This window comes from Lissotriton vulgaris, chromosome 2_1 (genome assembly GCF_964263255.1).
Source record: "Lissotriton vulgaris chromosome 2_1, aLisVul1.2, whole genome shotgun sequence".
Classification (NCBI taxonomy): domain Eukaryota; kingdom Metazoa; phylum Chordata; class Amphibia; order Caudata; family Salamandridae; genus Lissotriton; species Lissotriton vulgaris.
Window position 1 is genome coordinate 604077797 of NC_141687.1, and position 15807 is coordinate 604093603.

At 49.2% G+C, this 15807-nt stretch overlaps 1 protein-coding gene across 1 annotated transcript in view; it reads left to right on the forward strand.

Annotated features, from left to right (window-relative positions):
• The first annotated feature begins 12136 nt into the window (after positions 1–12136).
• The window catches only part of LOC147730820 (uncharacterized), a 35254-nt gene continuing 31583 nt past the window's right edge, over positions 12137–15807 (forward strand). The window contains exon 1 of the mRNA XM_086954119.1: positions 12137–12222. Coding sequence (XP_086810245.1) covers positions 12137–12222 — 86 coding nt within the window. The remainder of the gene's footprint in view (positions 12223–15807) is intronic.

A 15807-nucleotide genomic window follows, 5' to 3' on the forward strand; every position in this document is an offset into this window, starting at 1 on the left:
TGTCAGCGGTTGCCCGTGTCACTAAAGTACACGCAACCGTGTTACATGTAAGTTAGAGGCATAGAGTGAGACAACGTACTCTATGTAACATGCTGGAAGTGGAGGCCATATTGAAATGGTCGCGAATCAGTGAATGCTCAATAGTATGGCTCAAAAGTGTGGCGGCCATATTGGAATGGCCACATATAGCGTTAACTGATCAGAAAATGCTCAAAAAGTGTCAAAAGAAAACGGAAAAACGAGTGGTATAAACAAGAACAATCTATGTGTGTCATTACAGTGTTTACAGTAAAAAATCTATACATGTATTAATGGCAACATTGGAACTCACATCAAGAGCCAAACATGACTAATCACATATTAATTATTACAGATAACAACATGTTATCTGAGATCAAGTACACATCAATTTAAGGTGTGTTTTGTTGTGATGATGTTGTTTATTTGAGTTTGTGTAGATACATTGTGCTGTGTTTTGTTTATAAATTGGTTTGTATAGTATTGTAAATATATGTAGAGTTCGTCCTAACTTTGCTAATGAATGTACTTAAAAAACTTTGAAAGTAAAAAAAGAAATAACAGGCATAAAATATAAGTACCTGGTCAGAATTCAATAAAGAGTATTCTTGACCTTCATTAATTGTTCTTGTGTTTTAAAAAAGAGTGGTCTAGGCACTTTGTGTATTTTGTATCCAATGTATGGAAGCACATCTTTAACCACAGTAACTCAGACGTGAACTCAGGACGGACACGCCACCTTAGGAGCACCCGACCAGTACTTAAAGTGAACAATTCAGGTCTTTAAAAAGTATGTAAAAATTTACAAAACATAGGCTGTGCACCAACCAACTAAATTTTCATTGATATAATCTCACCGTCTGACTGGAGGGTAGCACGTCAACCTACCAAACATGCAGTATGAGGAAATCAATAAATCCACAGAGGCGAAGGCTGAGACTTTTGCATTCGCAGAGGAAGAAGCATCACAAATGTACGCCCTAATCAATGAGGATATAGCACAAACGACATCTAATCGCAGCAAGGAACAGAAAATCAAGCAACTTCTCTATCTATCCAAACGTGAAATAAATCAAAAATGACATGCAAGCACTCTCGTAAAATATAATCGTGCACTGCGCATACCCAGAGGTTTACGTATAGCTCTAAAGCCATAGTTATGTAAAAATTCAAAGCGATTTCAAGAAAAATGGTACGCCATTTTGAATAAATGCAGCCTAGACCTGATCCTACTAATCGTGGAGGAACTGTCTAACAGTCTAAACGATTTAACTAAGGAAATCAAAGAAGTAGAAAAATAATTAATTGACATGATGTCCACAGAAGAGTGTTCGAAAACATTGGATGACATAAACATCCAATTGGAGAAACACTCTCTGGAAATTAATGAAAGAAAGTTGAGAAAAGATCGAAGAGACACCCTTGATTACAAGCTCGGGGAGGTCTACACGTGGGCGGAAGTCTACGCACTAAGGAGAAGAAATAGACCATACACTCAACAAACTGACACCTCATCATCTGGAAGTGACACTCCAGTAGACCACAGAAAAGATCCACCCCAAACATACCAGGACCACAACAAACACCTAGTAACAAACAACCAACTATGGACACCAATACCACACAACCTACAACTAGATCATCTTTTTTAGAGCATGGCCAAGACGAAAGAGGAGACCCAAGAGGGGAAAAAGGAAAGGAACATCCAAATACACGGAGCACGACACTACCAAAAAACACAAGAAGAAAAACACCTAGTTATCAATATCTCAGACGTCACATTAAAGCCCAATGAAATCAAGCTACTTGAAAAAGGAACATCATTCATTCCTACCACCAATACTCAACATCTGGAACTAGAAGTTAGCACTTTTAAATTTATACCTAAGCTAAAACTCAGACACTTCTTTGAAAATATAGTAACTACTCAAGATCTACAACAAACCGATCAATTAATGGTCTTAAGACCGACTAGTACTTACCAAGCACCCGTAAGCCATAAATGTCTTGACCTTTATGAAAACCTCATCAAACAAGATCTGACGAAACTTAATTACCATTAGAAATTCAAAAGAAACACCACTCAAAAAGATATAGACACTCTCAAGAAGATTGCAAACAATAAAACATCAAATGCATTAAAGCTGACAAAGGCAGTGCTCTGGTGATTCTTAACATGGAAATGTATGAAAGAAAAGTCTTGGAACACATTTCAGACAGAGAAACATACATGAAACTAGGATTTAAAGAAATTCTCAAGACCATATTGGACAAAGCTTTTGAGGAAGGTACCATTAAAGACAAATATTTGCTACAGGAACATCCTAAAAGTCCATCGTTATACATGGTCTCGAAAATACATAAAAACCTGGAGGACCCTCCTCTTAGACCCATTGTGTCTACAAGAGGGAGCCTCCATGAGCCAATAGGAAAATTCCATGACAGATATTTTCAACCCACAGTCAGAACAATGACCAGCTATATCAAGGACACAACGGATTTACTGTTGAGGTTAAAATCCATCAACATAGATGAAAATGACAATCTACTCATGTGTACGGCGGATGTAAAATCGCTATACACCTCAATACCACACACGGGGGGTATAGAAGCGACGGAACTGGCAATCTTGAATACTGAAATAGAACCATCCATGCAAAAATTCTTGATGGAGCTTGTATACTTTACGTTGTATCAAAGTTACTTTTTTTTTCTTTTTTTAAAACCTTTATTTTCAAAAGTTTTTACGAGAAATACAAAAAGCAAAAAGACCCCCCAAGCCCCCACATGGGCATTGTTACAAACAATAGTACACAGGTCGATCGATGGACTCATTATGGCACTCTACAGTAAGGATTACATCTGCAAGCAAGGAAGTTCATGTGACAGAGAAACATTACCAGATTTACAGCTCAAGTATACGTGAGATAGTCAGAGCAGGACCCAAGAGCTGCACCCCACAATCAAGTACTCATAGACGTGCACCCCCTGCCCCCTCCGGGCCTGATTCAGATGAAGAGAACAGGCCACCGCTGGTCCCCCTCGGATTCAGTGTGACTCCGTGCCAAACCCTGCCATACACAGGGTTCGCCAAGCCAACAGGTCTTCCTGCAATTTGTCATCTTTTCTGGATCTCTGCATATGCGTTTCCTCCGCAAGTGCCCATTCCCTCAAATCCCTAAGCCAAATATTTACCTCAGGGGCCCTTTGTCCCATCCATGTGATAGCAGCAACCCTGCGCCTAGCCAAAATGAGCATCAACTGCAGCAGCCTATACGGAAGTGTCCATTTCCTGGGCCTAGGCACCAAACCCAACAGACAACGCAAGGGGGACAAGTCAATTCGAAGCCCGGTGGTGGCTACAATGCGACTCACTACCCCGGTCCAGAAGCTCCCCGCCGAAGAACATTCCCAGGCCATATGCAAAAATCCTGCCCCTGCTGCGCCACACCTGGGGCAGTTGTCCCGTCCATCCGTCGAGTAACGGCTCACTGTTTTGGGGGTAAGATAGGTGCGATGAAGAAAATTAAAATGAATAAGCTTAAGACGAGCATTACAGGACACTCGTTTCGTCAAGGTCCCAATGCGTGTCCGCCTACCCTGATCTAGAAGTGCACCCAAGTGCCATTCCCACGCCTCCCAGGATGGCGGGACCGGGGGGGGGGGGGGGGGTGGGGGGGTGAATCATGTCTCATCGCTGCGTACAACAGAGTTATCAACTGACGCCCCCTGCCACAGGTCAATATGATATGAAGTGTATGGGTCATTTGGGGAATCTCTGGACACTGCGGCCAGATTGATCGCACAATGGAGCGCAGGCTCTGATACTGAAGGAATTGTCCTCCGCTCAGGCTAAATGTGTCCTCCGGCCGTTCATAAGTCAGGAAGCTATCCGATGGGTACAGATCTGCAAGCAGTTCACAGCCCCCGTCCCTCCATGATCAAAAGGACATTTGACTCTCCACCTCCACCATCGAGGCCAAGATCCAAATTGGCAACTCTCTATGAAAGGGCGCAGAGTGCAGAACCCTCTCCACAAAACGGTGCCACACACTAGCCGTGTGCCGTACCACATACGGAAGCGCAGGTGAAGCCCCCGAGCCTCGCATCAGTGCCTGTTGAAGCTCCTGCGTCATGGCCTGGCCAGCCAACAGCTTCGTCTCCCACGTATCGGTATCCGCAAACAATCTGGCCGCCGGTAGGAGCTGTGCCGCATAATAATAAAGATCAAAGCGTGGGGCCTCTAAACCTCCCTCTGAAAAGGAACGCACCACGGTGCTCAGGGCCACTCTGCTACGCCGTCCCGCCCACAGCAGGGACGTCAGTAGGGAATTGAGGGTTGGAAACACCCTCGGGGGAGAGGGCACAGCGTATTCTGAAGAATATACAGCATCCGTGGCAACATCACCATTTTAGCGATGGCCAGCCGCCCCATGAGGGAGAGTGGCAAGGTGTTCCAAAATTTAACCGACTGATTCAGCGAGGCAATCACTCTGTCTGCATTACGGGCCAGGGCCTGAGCCTCAGACGAGGCAACGTGAATGCCCAAGTATCTAAAGCTGGTCAATTCCCATCGTAAGCCGAGTTCCGGCAGATCCTCGATGTGTACAGAGTCAAAACCCGAAAGCGGGAAAATCAGTGACTTATCGCGATTAAGTTGCAGACCCAACGCATCCCCAAAGGAGTCAAGGAGGTTCAACAACCGCGGTAGGGCCTCTCTCGGTGTGGACAAATAGAACAACCCGTCATCCGCGTAGAGCGACAGAACATTGCAAGTGTCGCCCACCGTGATGCCCCACTGCTGGAGCTCAGAACGAACCTTAACCGCAAATGGCTCTATCGCCAAGGCGAAGAGCAGCTGTGACAGGGGGCAACCCTGTCTTGTTCCCCATCCCAGCTGCCACTCCTCCGATCTCGCTCCGCCAAGGCGGACCCGGACACTGGAGGAACTGTACAAAATCTCGACCCATCGAGCAAAGTCGGGTCCAAAACCCATCCTCCGGAGTACCTCCTGCAAATAGCCCCAATCGACCGTGTCAAAGGCCTTGGCCAAATCTATAGAAACCAACACCGCCTGCTCCTCGCTACCGCTCATCTCGTGCTGTATGTGGTTTAACCGCCTCAGATTCATTGCCGTATTACGACCAGGTATAAAACCGCACTGGTCCTGAGGCACCAATTGTTCCATATATGGCACCAGCCGGGTAGCCAGCAGCTTAGTCAAAATCTTGATATTAGTTTTGATCATAGTGATGGGACGGTATGAGGAAGGGTCATGCTTGTCCCCCCCTGCCTTGAGAATCATGCAGATCTCACCTTGAGCCATGCTCCTGGGGAGGACCCCCCCACTCAAAGGCCTCAAGATAGACCTGCAAAAGGAGAGGCGCCAGACATTCCCGAAACTCATAGTAAAACTCTGGGGGGAATCCATCACTACCCGGAGATTTGGCGCGGGGCAAATGAGCCAGCGCTCCCTGTATCTCCAGAAGGGTCAGGACCGAGTCCAGGTCCTCGCGGTCCGAATGCGATAGGGTCAGGAGGGGCAATTCCTGTAAATAAGGGATATAAGTGGCCATCGAAATGGCCGGGTCCGCCCAATACACAAGCTGTAAATGGGACTGAAGGACCTCGAGCAGGGCCCGTTCTGAGTAAACTATTACTCCTTTATGGTCACGGAGGGCAACGATACGTTCAGGGGTCTGTTCCCGTTTCAGGATCCAGGCCAAAAGCTTTCCTGACTTGTCCCCTTCTCGGTGAAGGCGTTGCCTATATTGGCCCAGAGTGTACCTGTCCAACCGATCCAGGACATCATGTACCCGGGTCCGAGCCGCCTGTTCCTCCCGCTACTGGGGACCACTAGGGTCGACCACTGATTGAGCACACAGGAGAGCTTCCTCCTCCCTCTGGAGGTCGTGAAGGAGTTGCTTCTGAACTCCATAGGTGAGCCCAATACAAGCACCCCGCACAACTGCCTTGAGGGCCTCCCATCTGGTGGCTAGGGATACCGTCCCATCTCTCAAGTGTCGGGTCATCAGTGTTGGGAGTGTAGGAATTCAGTATAACCAAATCCCTCCCATCCAGCATAGCCCTAAGGAGCAGATACCGCCCCTGAACGTCTGCCTCCTATATTGCATAGCGAACAGCACGTCAGGTGCCACCCAAACCAGAACCCCTCTAGCATAAGAGGAGAAGGACGCATGAAACAACAGCCCACGCCCTTTTTTTCCTAGCTTTTGTGCCCATCATCCGCCAGGTGGGTCTCCTGTAAACAAGCTATAGACACCTTGTGTCTCCGGAGGTAGGAGAGGACCCTATATCGCTTGGTGCATGTGCCCAGCCCGCTCACGTTCCAACTCAGAAACTTATACGCCATAGGCGCCAAAAACTGTTACTCTGTCGAATCCTCCCCCGCACAGTGTGTACCCTCCGCAGTGCCCGACCTGTAATACAACTGATGGCCCAAACATTACCCCACAATTTCCCATTCAAACGAGCCCCCACCCCCGCACACGAGCAAAATGTCAACAACAACCACACGTGCCACTCTGCCCTTACCCTGCTGGTGCCAGGGCGTGCACAGCCACCCCATGCGCCTAAGAGGCCAACCCACTACAACAACAAAGAAAATGAACCCCCCCCACCCCGACTCCCTACCAACCCCATTGCCGATATCAAAGTCCAGGCTCAACATTTCGGTTCCCGACCATACACACCCACTGCAATAACCCAAATAACGCATTTGCCCCGCAAACGCAAGGCCCTCCAACTAAGGGGAGACTTCCACCCCTCCCTTCCCAGAAACAGCCCCAGGGAGCCCCTACTCAGCTAACTGGCCCACATTCAGCCGCCATACTGAGTCACCCATCAGCCACTTTTTGCTCACGTAAATGTCCAAGTCTCTCAGGAGGGATCTTCAGCCCATTGGGATCCGCTTGCCACAGTCTCAGGGACCGCCGTGGCATTAAGCGGCTTCGTTGAAGCCGCTTCCAGGAGAGTGTCCGGGACCAGGATATCATCACGTTCAAGGGGGAGTCCAGCTGTCCGGTCGTCGGCCACCTCTGCCAGACTCATATGTAAAGCTCCGTCCTCACCAACCAGAACTCTGCCACGCACTTGACTGTTCGCAGCCCCGGATCGGCGCCGCCGTCTGCTATTGCGTCTCCTAGGCAGTCTGGAGCTCCATCTTTCACGGGGGACCCCCCACTCTCCTGGAGGAAGATCATCTCCCCGGATCTCCAGCCACTCCCAGACATCCGCCGGGGCCTCGAAGAAGTGCAGCTTCCCCTTCGACAGAACTTTGAGCTTGGCGGGGTATAAAAGTATGTATTGCAGTTGCATCTCTCTGAGATTTTGCTTGACCCCCAGGAAGGACTTCAGCTGCTCCTGAACCTGTTGGGTATAGTCTGGGTAAATGGAGACCCTGCTATTTTCGAACATAAGGTTTCCCGATGCCCGCGCTGCCCGCAGGATACAATCCCTGTCTCGATAATTCAGGATTTTCGCGACAATGGCTCTAGGGGGTGCTCCCGGGAGTGGCGGCGGGACCAAAGCCCGGTGGGCTCTTTCAATTGCGAAGACATTTGAGAGACCGCTCGGGCACAAGCGAGTACGAATCCAGTCTTCTAGGAAGCATTCCGCATTCCCTGCCTCCGCACGTTTGGCACCCCCAGGACACGGATGTTACTATGACGCGCCCTCCCTTCTGCGTCCTCCGCCCTGCGCTCCAGGGCTCCCATCGTGGCAGTCAGTTGTGATACCGACTTCTTCAGGCCGGCCACCTCACCCTGTAGTTGTTTGATATTACTCTCCGCCTCAGCCACTTTGTCCGCTACATTCCGCAGATCGGCCCTCAACAGATTGACATCTATGAATACGTCTTGATTTGGCCTTCCAGTGCAGAGTGGGAGCCCTGAATTGTTTTCAAAAGTTCCGCCCGGGAGGGCTCCTCAGGGGCATCCGGACCCTCGTCATGGCCTGACTGCCTCGTGAGCCGCTGAGACGGGAGTCGAGGGGTAGTGTATTGTGTAATGTTGTTGGGCTGCGTGGACCAAGATGTCTTATCCTTACGCATCATGAGCTCCAGTTGCAGCCCTGCCGGACCCGAAAGGGGGCGCAGAGCTCCTCCCAAACCAAGATCTTCGGACCCCAGATGAACCTTTGGAAACGAGAAGCCCCTACGTCTCCATCCACATATTGTAGGGGTCGATGCAGCGACAAGTGTGGTGCGGGCACCAGGCCGCCCCGCCAAGAAGAAGCTCCCGTCAGAGGCAACCGAGCCAATGTCCACTAGCACGGGATCCCAGGGCCACGAGGGATCAGAGTGTCCGGGCCGGCCCCTGCCCACCTGAAGATCAAGGCGCAGACTTCTCCAGCTGCCCCCCCCCGACCTGGAGGGCAAACACAGCTTGTGGGCGAGGCACTCTGCCAGCTCCTAGCATGCACAGGCTGCGAGAATGACCCTCAAAATCGGCCACCAGACCACCGGAGGAGTCTCAGTCCAGCGCGGTTCTGCCCGCAAAATGGCGCCGGGGGCCCCAAAGGCTGAACAGCCATAGAGATGTAATCCCTGGGCACAGGGGAGGCCGCCGTCTCCGCACCCCTTAAAGGCCGCCAAGTGTCGGTCCCCACCCGGGCCGAAGTCGGCCCCCGTGCAGCCACAGTCCGCCGCGAAGAGGGGGGAAGGGTCACACAGATCAAGCGGGAGGCCGGGTCCGCTCCCCCGCCTCCATCAATGTGGCAACTCCTGCCGCGGCACCTGCGTGGTGCCCACAGGCGCCTCCCGGCCTCCCAGTAACCGGAGCCCCAGATGGCAGCGGGCTCCGGTACACGAATTCGTCCCCTTCGCGGGGTTCCGAACTTCAGGCCTCGACCGGCTTAGGAAGGGGCTCCGACCTCCGGAGGCCGAAGGCCGCAAGCTCCGGCCCCAGATGGAAAGATTCGCGGCGCGTCTCACGGCAGAAATCGGCGGGGGCCAGCTTCAGAGGTCCGTCCCGCTGTCCGGCCCACCGGCCTCCCCCGGCACCAGGGGTCGCTGATGGCAGGCCTCCGTCGGCCCGGAACAGGGCTCTGCCACCCGCAGTGCAAGGCCGAAAGCCCCGGCCTAAAGTAGAAAGAGGCCCGGAGCGTCACCCGGCAGGAATTGACGGCGGCCACCCGTGGGGGCCCGTCACAGAATCCAGTCCGCTGGCCCTCCCAGGCAGAAGGGGGCCGGTTCCGACCGCCGGTCGGCTCATCTAGGAGCCGAACAGGATATTTGGCAGTATTTGCAGGGTCTGATGGACGAAGCCGGAGGAGCTCACGTCCTGCCGGCCATGCTGCTTGGCCACGCCCCTATAGCAAAGTTACTTTGAATACAAAAAGAAATGGTACCTCCAACTCTCCGGAACCTCTATGGGGAATTGCGCAGCACCGATATATCCAAATATCTTTATGAAGCAATATGAGGCCACCTACATCTATCCGAACTCAGTATGGTAGTCTAACACCAAGCTGCTAGTGAGATACATCGATGATGTTTTTATACTGTGGAATAACATCAGAGAAAAACACAGGATGCATTAATAGTGCTGAATGATATAGATGACAGAATTCAGTTTACATGGGAGATACAAAACGAAAAAATAACATTCTTATACGTGGAAATCACTCTGAAGGGCACATACCTGGAGACAGACCTCTTCAGAAAACAAAAGGACAGAAATTACATTTGCATTACTCTTGTTTTCACCAAACATCCCTCAAACATCACTTACCATTCTCCCAAATGGTACGCGCAAAAATAATAGTCCACATTTCTAAAGCGCACAATCACCCGTAAGGGTCTCTAGGCGCTGGGGGCCGTCAGGAAGATTAAGCAAGCTATTGCCCAGAGTCACATCGTGCTGGGCTAATCTGCCGCCGCCGGGGATCGAACCGTGATCCCCAGATTCCGGAGTCAGTCGCCCTAGCTGCGGCGCCACACCTCTTCCGTCAGAATCACATCTAACGAGTTTAAAGCAGAAGAACGAATCAACGAAATGGGACAAAGATTTAAAATGAGGGGCTACCCAAAAAACATTGTGGACCAAGCCAAACAACGCTTAGCTCTAATTCCCAGGGCAAATCTACTCAAAAACACCGAAAAGCAACAAAACACAAGAATAGTAATGGTCTCTAAATACTCAACATTGAGTCCAGCATTTAAAAAGATTATCTTAAAACATTATCCAATTCTTAGTATGGAACCTGACTTCAGATCCTTGTTTACGCAACCACCAATATTCGCATATTCTAGAAATAATAATTTGGGAGAATTATTGAGCAAAGAGACACCAAGCACAAGAGAAAATAAAGGCACCAGAGCCTGTATGAACTGCAACAACTGCAACAACATCATTAAAGGGAGCACAATAACTCATGCCATGAAAGGGTTTAACATCAAACTAAAAACCCGTATTAACGAGCACAAATAAAACATTAGAACAAAAAATGAGAAGTCATCTGTTGCAGCACACTTTAATGAACTCAAACACCTTGTTTCACAACTCAAGTTCCTAATTTTGGAAACCGTGGTAAAAAAGGAAGGAAGAGACAATAATAAAAATCTCCTGCTAAGAGAGAATTTTTGGATCTACAAACTGAACTCTATGAAACCATTTGGCTTAAATGATCGTCTGGAATTTACATGTTATCTGTAATAATTAATATGTGATTAGCCATGTTTGACTCTTGATGTGAGTGCCAATGTTAAATCAATACATGTATAGATTTTTTTACTGTAAACACTGTAATGATACACACAGATTGTTCTTGTTTTTACCACTCGTTTTTCTGTTTTCTTTTGACACTTTTTGAGCATTTTCTGATCAGTTAACGCTATATGTGACCATCCCAATATGGCCACCACACTTTTGAGTCATACTATTGAGCATTCACCGATTTGCAACCATTTCAATATGGCCGCCACTTCCAGCACGTTACGTAGAGTCCGTCGTCTCACTCTATGCCTATAACTTACATATAACACGGTTGCGTGTACTTTATTGACATGGGCAACCGCTGACAACTTATGAGAGATAACTGACCCCGAATCGAGCAGCGCGTAACTCTTTGGTGTTTCTGAAGTAAGTCCTGTAAACTCGCTAAGCGGTGATACTACTCGCTGCCGACTGACTTTACTTTATGAATTCTGGTTCATACTTGCCATTACATTTTCTTTTCAGCTCACAACGTTGCAGTAATCAAGCATATGTGAGTTCAAGTTACCTTCTCGTTTTTCGTTTTCACCGTTATCTTAATCACAGGCACCAATACTTTGGAGCGGGTGATACACACACACTGGTTGTTGAATGCATGAAACATACAACAGGTTAATACTGTTGCTTTATGCGTACTGATTACATAGACAAACATGTACAAAGATGCTATGTCCTTTATGTTTTGTTATAGACAAGCTCCCAGAAGAAGGGCGAGACAGCCCGAAATGCATCGGAGCTGAGTGAAATGCGAATGATTTTGAACATTGTGAATTTGATGAAAGTTTATATATGGAATGAAATCAATTCCTAAAAGGATCAATGCTTAAAAATGTATGAATATAATACAATCAAATTAAGAATCATCATTAAAAAAACACTTGAGGAGTCTTTATTCAAGGAACCAAAGGAGTGCCCTGATAAGGGATGCTTCCAATGGATGAAAGCACATCTTTAAGCCTAGTTTTGATACATACACTCAGGCCCACGTCTCCTGAAACATGTTGATCAATGAAAAGGCCCCAATTGGGGTCATCTATCTTACTATTCAGATCCGCTATGTTCCAATAAAGGACCCTTGTCTTTGGGCGGTTAGGGCAAACCCTGGGCGTAGTGGGCGTAGGGGAGCTACGCGAAGCACCATGAAGTGGGGGGAAGTCTACGCCCACCCACACACTTCGCGTAGCCCCACTACATGCTGCCCGCCTCCCTCCGGCCCTCTTGTAAATGCCCTCGAAATGATTAAAACATTGTAAAATTAATTAAAACGACTTACCTGACATGCGGCATCCCGGGGATCCTTCTTCCTAGTTTCTCACGACTTCTTCCTGACAAATGCGCATGTGCGGGCGCCCGCTCATGCGCATTTCTCGCGAGGAATGAGCATGCGTGGGCGCCTGCGTATGCGCATTTGTCAGGAAGAAGTCGGCGAGAAACTAGGAAGAGGGAGTCCCGGGACGCTGCAGGTCAGGTAAGTCATTTTAATTAATTTTACAATGTTTTAATTCATTTGGAGGGCATTTACAAGAGGGCGGGAGGGAGGCGGGTGGCAGGCAATTTCGCTCCGCCATGGCGTGTGCTTAGTGTTGCCTACTAAGCGAATCGCGAAGTAGGCAACACTACGCACACTCCGTGGACGGACCGGAGCACCTCTCCCACCCTTAGTTTGTTAGCCACTGTGGGGGTTAGTTGTGGTAGGGCCTTATTTGGTACAATATTTTCCTTTGAATCGGTCCCTCGGGTTAATGGAAATTTTTGGTTGCCAATCATCACAGCCGTCGGGGTTGGAGCCTGGGGGCCGCTCATGCTCCCGCAAGGTTCTCTTTCCTCACACGGCATGCAGGGTCCTGTTGAAAAAGCCCTTGCCCTCGTTATCAATGATGGGGGCCAGGGTTGGGCTTTGATATTTGGGGCCTGAACTTCAAGTTAATCTACGCCTTCTAGACTACTGTACCTATTTGCTAAGGGAATGTTAAAAGTGGGTTGCCTTGGCCAATACTGAACCGGGGGAGTTAGCTTGCAGATATTAGCATCAGCTCTCCAGTCCCGCCTTTAGTGCCTTGTATCTTGGTGAACCCTATTAGGGGGATAAATTTAACCCCATGGGAGAACTTGGGTAGTACCTGAATGTCTCCCATCATCTCAAGTTAAAACTTCTTGGGCCATCAAAGGGTTTCTAAAATTGATCACTGTACAGTCTCCATGTGAATCCTTAGGTCATCTGCCTATCCAACCTACTCTGCGTGTGGTTAAAATCTCTTCCACCTGGTCATACCTAAAGTGCCTGTAATTGGCAAGCCAGTGCACACATTTGTTCTTGAGTTCCTCATGAGTTTCATGTTGATCCCTTCTAAGTTTGGGGATACCTGCAAGGTTTATAACATATGGGGTTGATGCAGGGGGAAGGTTGATGACTGGTAGAGGGAGGTTATCCTTTGTGGCTGCTATGCGTGTAAAGGCATCCGCCCCTGCCTATTGTCTATTTGGTTGCCACAGTCTTTTAGGTTGTTGAAATAACGATGGACAGTTGGGTGGTTATGTGTGGTAGCAGGTGGCCTCACGTTGCTATCTCTAGTAGAAACCGCAGGTTGCTGTCTCCCATTCGGTACTTGTAATGGGAGGTGCTCCCGTGTTATGGGATCTGGGATAGCCACTGGGATATTTGCGGTAATCTGGTCACCTATTCTAGCTTCAGGATCTACATTACTGAGTGTTGCCGCCCTGGTGCTTAACCAGTCATTAAAAAGTGAAGTCAACCTGTTAACTCTTTCTAGAAGAGGTTTAAGTTCATCCTTAACTATGTCCCTCGTTGGATCTGCAAGTCCACCACTAGCTTTGTGACCCACACAGGCTGTTTGCTTATTCCTTCTGTGCTGTCAATGAAATCTCCAGACCCAGACTTCCCACTTTCTGATGTCTCTCCTGTGGACTTCTTTCTTGTTGCTGCCAGTTTAGCTTTTAGCTTAGGTTTCCCTTTTTTACCTGGTTGAGTGGGTATATCTGGTTTGGTCAGCGTTGGTTACATCAACTATTGGTGTTCGATCCCTAGGAGAGTCAGTTATCGACACCCCTGAGATTTGTGAGATATTGGGGCCAATCAATGGGGTTTCTAGGTTTGGAGTCAGGGACAGACGTCTCTCTGTCCTTTCAATTTCAGTAGCCACAGCTCCTTAAGCCTTTTCCAACATCCTATCAATGGAGGTCGGTTTGGTATTAGGTTTAGATATAGGTGGGGCTTGTTTCTTTTCAGCACAGATACGTCTCCTCATGCTGCAGTATCACAAAGTTATTCTAGATGGACACTGGCGTTGATTAAGGGCTCAGATTAAGGGTGGGCACTAATGGTTGTTGTTAGTAATGCCTACTGCAAGACACCATAAAAATAAACAGCCGGCATACACTAAACCACCGGGAAGTGTTACCTGTAATAGGGAGCTCTATTTGGGACCTACACACTAGAGGGAGCCAATTCAATAAACAGAATAGATCAAATCAAATGCAGGAGATAGTTAATAAGGTATTCAAATCCAAACATAACTCAATAAGAGCACGCTTTAGCAAATTCAGTCCAAAAAGGAAAAAAAGAAGAAATAATAATAGAGCTCGAAAAGGAATCAGACATGCGCGTGCAAAAGGTAGATACAAAGTACCAAGTCCAGATTTGTTAACATGTGGTCATTTGGGCTGTAAACTGCGACTGAGATACAAACTTCAAAGTGAGGCAAGGTTCAAGGGATGCCTGCGGGTTGGCAGCGCTCAAAAAGCACAGTACCTTACTTGTTGTTCCCAATAATGTCCCGGGACTTGGAAGTTAAGGGGATGGCCCAGCCTCCTCCGGGCTCTGACGGGCGCAGGACGGGCCCGGCCTTGGCCCGGGCTTTGCCTGGGCATGTCCCGCACTGTGGGAGGGCTGCGCTGCCTTTGTGGGCCTCTGTCGCCCTGCTGTGACGCCCTCCGTTGGTGCCGCAGAGAGCCTCCTGAGAGGTGTAGTTACCACCTAGCAGTTCCCCTCCCGGTGGCATGGATGGTGCTATTGTTGCCGTCCCCTCACTGCGCTGGAAGATTCCTGGTAAGGTGTGTGACAGAGGGGGAAGATCAGCCGTTCCCCTCATGGCGTAGAAAATGCCCTTCTGGAGAGTTTCGCGCTGTGGGCGGGCCGCACTGCCACCGAGGGCCTCTGTCGCCCTGCCGTGACGCCCTCCGCTGGCGCCGCAGAGAGTCTCCTGGGGGGTGCAGTTACCACCATGCCGTGTCCCTCACGGCGGCTTGGATGGTGCTGTGCCTGCCGTTCCCCTCCCGGCGCTGGAAGATTCCTGGTAAGGTGTGTGGCAGAGGGGAAAGACCAGCCATTCCCCGCACAGCATAGAAAATGCTTTTCTGGCGTGTCCAGCACTGAGGGAGGGACAGACTGCCTTTGAGGCCTCTGTCGCCTTGCTGTGACGCCCTCCACTGGTGCCGCAGAGAGCCTCCTAGGAGGTGTAGTTACCACCTGGCCGTTCCCCTCGCGGTGGCGTGGATGGTGCTCTGCCTGCTGTTCCCCTCACGGCGCTGGAAGATTCCTGGTAAGGTGTGTGGCAGAGGGGGAAGACCAGCGTTCCCCTCACGGCGCGAAAAATGCTTTTCTGGTACATCTCGTGCTACGGGAGGGCTGCACCCCTGTCGCCCTGCTGTGACACCCTCCGCTGGTGCCGCAGAGAGCCTCCTGGGAGGTGTAGTCACCACCTGGCTGTTCCCCTCAAGGCGGCGTGGATGGTGCTGTTTTTAAGACAGACTTAAAAACACACCACTGTGTTACTGAGCCATGATGTGGGAAGCCTTGTAAAATAAGGCCAAGCTGTCAGAGCTGCCATTCCTAAAACTGAGGAATAACATAAATTATACTATTCCTAAGTCCAGCGCACCCCCTAGAGCAAGTCGATCTAATCACTTGCAATGTAAAGGTATCAGGTTCTAACAATGCGGTCGTTGTAACAACCGCATTATAATAGAACGTGATGTTATAGCATGCGATGTAACATACTATATACGTTTTAGGCCGTACAGCAAGCCAAAGCAT